Source organism: Haliotis rubra, unplaced genomic scaffold (genome assembly GCF_003918875.1).
Source record: "Haliotis rubra isolate DU_JTF1 unplaced genomic scaffold, ASM391887v1 Scf87, whole genome shotgun sequence".
Lineage (NCBI taxonomy): Eukaryota > Metazoa > Mollusca > Gastropoda > Lepetellida > Haliotidae > Haliotis > Haliotis rubra.
The window spans coordinates 612,610-616,072 of record NW_025767601.1 but is presented as its reverse complement, the minus strand read 5'-3'; the positions used below and the strand labels follow the sequence as shown (position 1 = coordinate 616,072).

Below are 3,463 nucleotides of genomic sequence, written 5' to 3'. Positions count from 1 at the left end.
GCTCGACTGTTACGAAACCGTGTTCAAAATGCCTCTTAAATTGAGCTTCACACAGCTACAGGTGTTAAAGTGAGTGGACAGACGATTTGTAACCGTGGTGCCATTTGTGCTCCGACAATGACATCATTGTGTTTCAGAATAGCAAAGCAAGAACACACACGGCTCGCATTGTTACTGGGGCCTAGTGGTTAAAGCGTTCGCTCGCCATGCCAAAGATCCGGGGTTCGATTCCCCATATGGGTACAAAGTGTGAAGCCCATTTCTGGTGTCCCAGAAGTGATATTGCTAAGAATATCAGGAAGTTGAATGAACCAAGTTCACTATGAACGTTCGTTCGATTAGGAGTATGCCCCCGTTGAAATCCAGGATTGTCTGGAGAATAGCGGCGGATTCACACGTTATTAAGGATTATGACTTGTAAATGACGACATGAACAGTAGGGAGCTTTGGTCTATCATCTAACAAAAACTATGGTCATCTGATGTTCAGCGACATAAGTAACTCTCAGTCAGATGTCCCTGTTATACCGTTAAACTATTTATCTCACTAAATATGTAAAACACCAATACGTATGACACCTTTTATTGAATATCTCCTGCGTTTTAATATTATATAGTATTATACAATGAAGCTGCTTTACGAAGAGATTGCTGATAATTATGGAAATGTTTGTCGTTTCTGATTCAATTTTCAATTCATGTGGTTATTTGCGTGTCCTATTGTATCTCCATGAACACGGAAAATGTGTTGTCGTTTTTATTTACTCTCGATTCACTCGATGAAGTTATTGACGCACATATTCTCAATCGGATGGCAATCGGTTGTCAAGTAAAGTCACAAGAAGGAGGACGATGTACTCTTAAAACATCAGGCAGGAATAATATATCTGACCTTATGATATATCCTGAACAGGCCTTTGTTTTGAAACAGCAATCCATTCTCGTACCCAGATAATTAAATGATTTACCTGCAAATAAATCACTTGAATAATAACAGCGAAATCTCGTCAACCTGATCTCATTTTTTTATGCTCTTTTGTTTAATGATTTTGTGACTACGGTCGTGGTTAAATACTATTGCTGACATATGTATATATAATCTCCGTTTGTGCCCTTCAGAAAAAACACTTAATCTAAAACCGATCTTGTTCTGATGCGCACAAAAGGATAATTCTCTTTGTCTTGGAAAACAGGAAAATGTTTAACTAAAGTAATGTTTTTATAAACTGCATTTTGAGTGACCGGTCGTAAAAATAGGGTCGGTGGGGTAGCCTAGTGGTTAAAGCGTTTGCTCGTCACGCCAAAGTGCCGGGTTCGATTCCCCACATGGACACAATTTGTGAAGCTCATTTCAGATGTCCCGAACCGTGATATTAACTGGAATATTGCTAAAAGCGGCGTAAAACCCAACTCACTCACTCATTCACTTGTTAAAATGCCGTTTTGAACAAATATTTGTCACATAAGAAACCCTTTGCACATCTAATTGCTTGATCGGCGTTCTAGAAGTTAGTGAGTCAATAATAAAGCATATGGATAACAACTTCATGTTTATTGCACAGAGCGACGTTCCGGTGTAAATTCTTACTTCGTTTTCAATCTACGAATGGAGCTGAATGGCTTCTTGGTTGGATGAAATGGCATCTAGTTGACTGTTCTCTTCAGTAGTCTTAGGTTCATCATGTGACGCTGTAGTGTTCAGTTCAGAGATGATCTCCTCAGCAGGTTCAATTGTTGACGATTTTCAAGCAGTAGTGTCAGATTCCTCAGAGATATTCTCTTGAGCAGGTTCAGTTGTCGATGCTGTAGTGGCATGAATTCCTTAGGCAGCAAGTAAATTGTCTTCTGACTGCAACCGGTGAAGGATATCAGTCGGCAAGCTAGTTGATGTCAATCCAGTGCGAACGTCAGACCCTACCAGCGCCGCAAATGGAGATCGCTTGATTCCGGTATGACTGGAGTTCTTCTGAAATTGAACGAACTTTAGTCCCGCAGTCCAATCACTTGTATCATTATCACCAATCCAAGCAACAAGCACATCCTTGATGTCAACATTTGCCCTTTCTACAGAACCTTGACTTTGGGGCTTGTCTTGGTTTTCCATGTACCATCACCAATGCTGGCCACATAATCTTCAGCTCAGAAACAACCTGGGCAGTAAATTCAGATTCATTGTCACTTTGAAGAACGCATGGGGCACCTAAGAGGAGGAAGATGTCAAGAAGATGATACGCCACTTCTGCTGCGCGTTTAGAAGTCAGGGGCCGCAATACATAAAACTTAGTCAGATGGTCTTGATACACCATGATCCATTTGAACTGTCCTTGAGTCATGGATTGTCGATAAGATCGACTTGTGCTCTGGAGTTGAAGTCTTTGGAGATGATTGGCTTTACTACAATCCCTTTTGTTGCAGCTCTCTTACGCTTCCGCTGGCATTCAACACACAAGTTCTTGAAGACGGTCAATGCTTCAATGGTTATGTTTGCGTACTTCTTGGACAGTTCATGAACCATTTTGTCCTGTCCCCCATGGCCCGTTGCAATGTGACCCCGTTTGACAACTTCATAGGTCTCTTCTATGGAAATGAAGTACAGGGGTGTTTCTTCTTCATGCTGACTTCTTCTTATCAGTCTGTTAATGTCACCACACTGAAGAACTTCATACTTCTTAAGAATATAGTACTGATGGGGAGTCTTCTTGGAGGTCTTGGATACTTCTAGGAGGTCGCTGATGATCTTATAGTATTCTTCCTTTGGTATCAAAACACGTTTGTTCGTCTCATAAATCTTGAAAAGTCCTTCTCGGAAAATCTTCTCGTGATCCATGTTTGGAAAGTGAAGCAGATCAAAATTTACCAACATTCATACTGATGTGATGCTAATTATGTTAATTTGTTTTCAATAATTAACTATTATTATGTTGTGACTGTACTGCATTTTGACCCTGCTGTATTGTATTTACAGACCGTGTTTTCAATAATTTAACTTGTATTTCTTACAAAAAATGCTTCAAAACCCTGTATTGTTTGAAGGCTATTAGCGTTGTCCATATCCTCCCGTCTAGGGACCTCAGGGGCTTGTTAATGAATACCGTGAGGACCATGTTTTTTCGATAATTAAGTATGTGACTCAATAATTAATTATGTTTTGACTGTACTGCACTTAACCTTTGATCCTGCTGTTATGATTTCAATAATTTAACATGTATTTCTTACTAAAAATGCTTGAAACCTTTTATTGTTTGAATACCGTGAAGACCATGCTTTTCGATAAATAAGTATAATTATGTTGTGACTGAACTACACTCAACCTTTGATCCTACTGTATTTTATATACCATAAGAAGACATATCTATGAAAATCTGACTGATTTTAAAAGCAATATCAATATTTTAGTAATTCAAATGATTTCAGTAAATATGTAAAATTTTGTTTCTTAAATTTCAGGAATTATGTATAATTAC

General features: G+C 38.8%; 1 protein-coding gene across 1 annotated transcript; it reads right to left on the bottom strand.

The window, feature by feature from the left end:
* Positions 1 to 2,328: 2,328 nt before the first annotated feature.
* LOC124263184 (KRAB-A domain-containing protein 2-like) lies at positions 2,329 to 2,826 on the bottom strand. The gene has a single exon (XM_046697758.1). It carries the CDS (start codon positions 2,824 to 2,826, stop codon positions 2,329 to 2,331), a length of 498 nt encoding a protein of 165 aa, XP_046553714.1.
* Between the last annotated feature and the right edge of the window lie 637 nt (positions 2,827 to 3,463).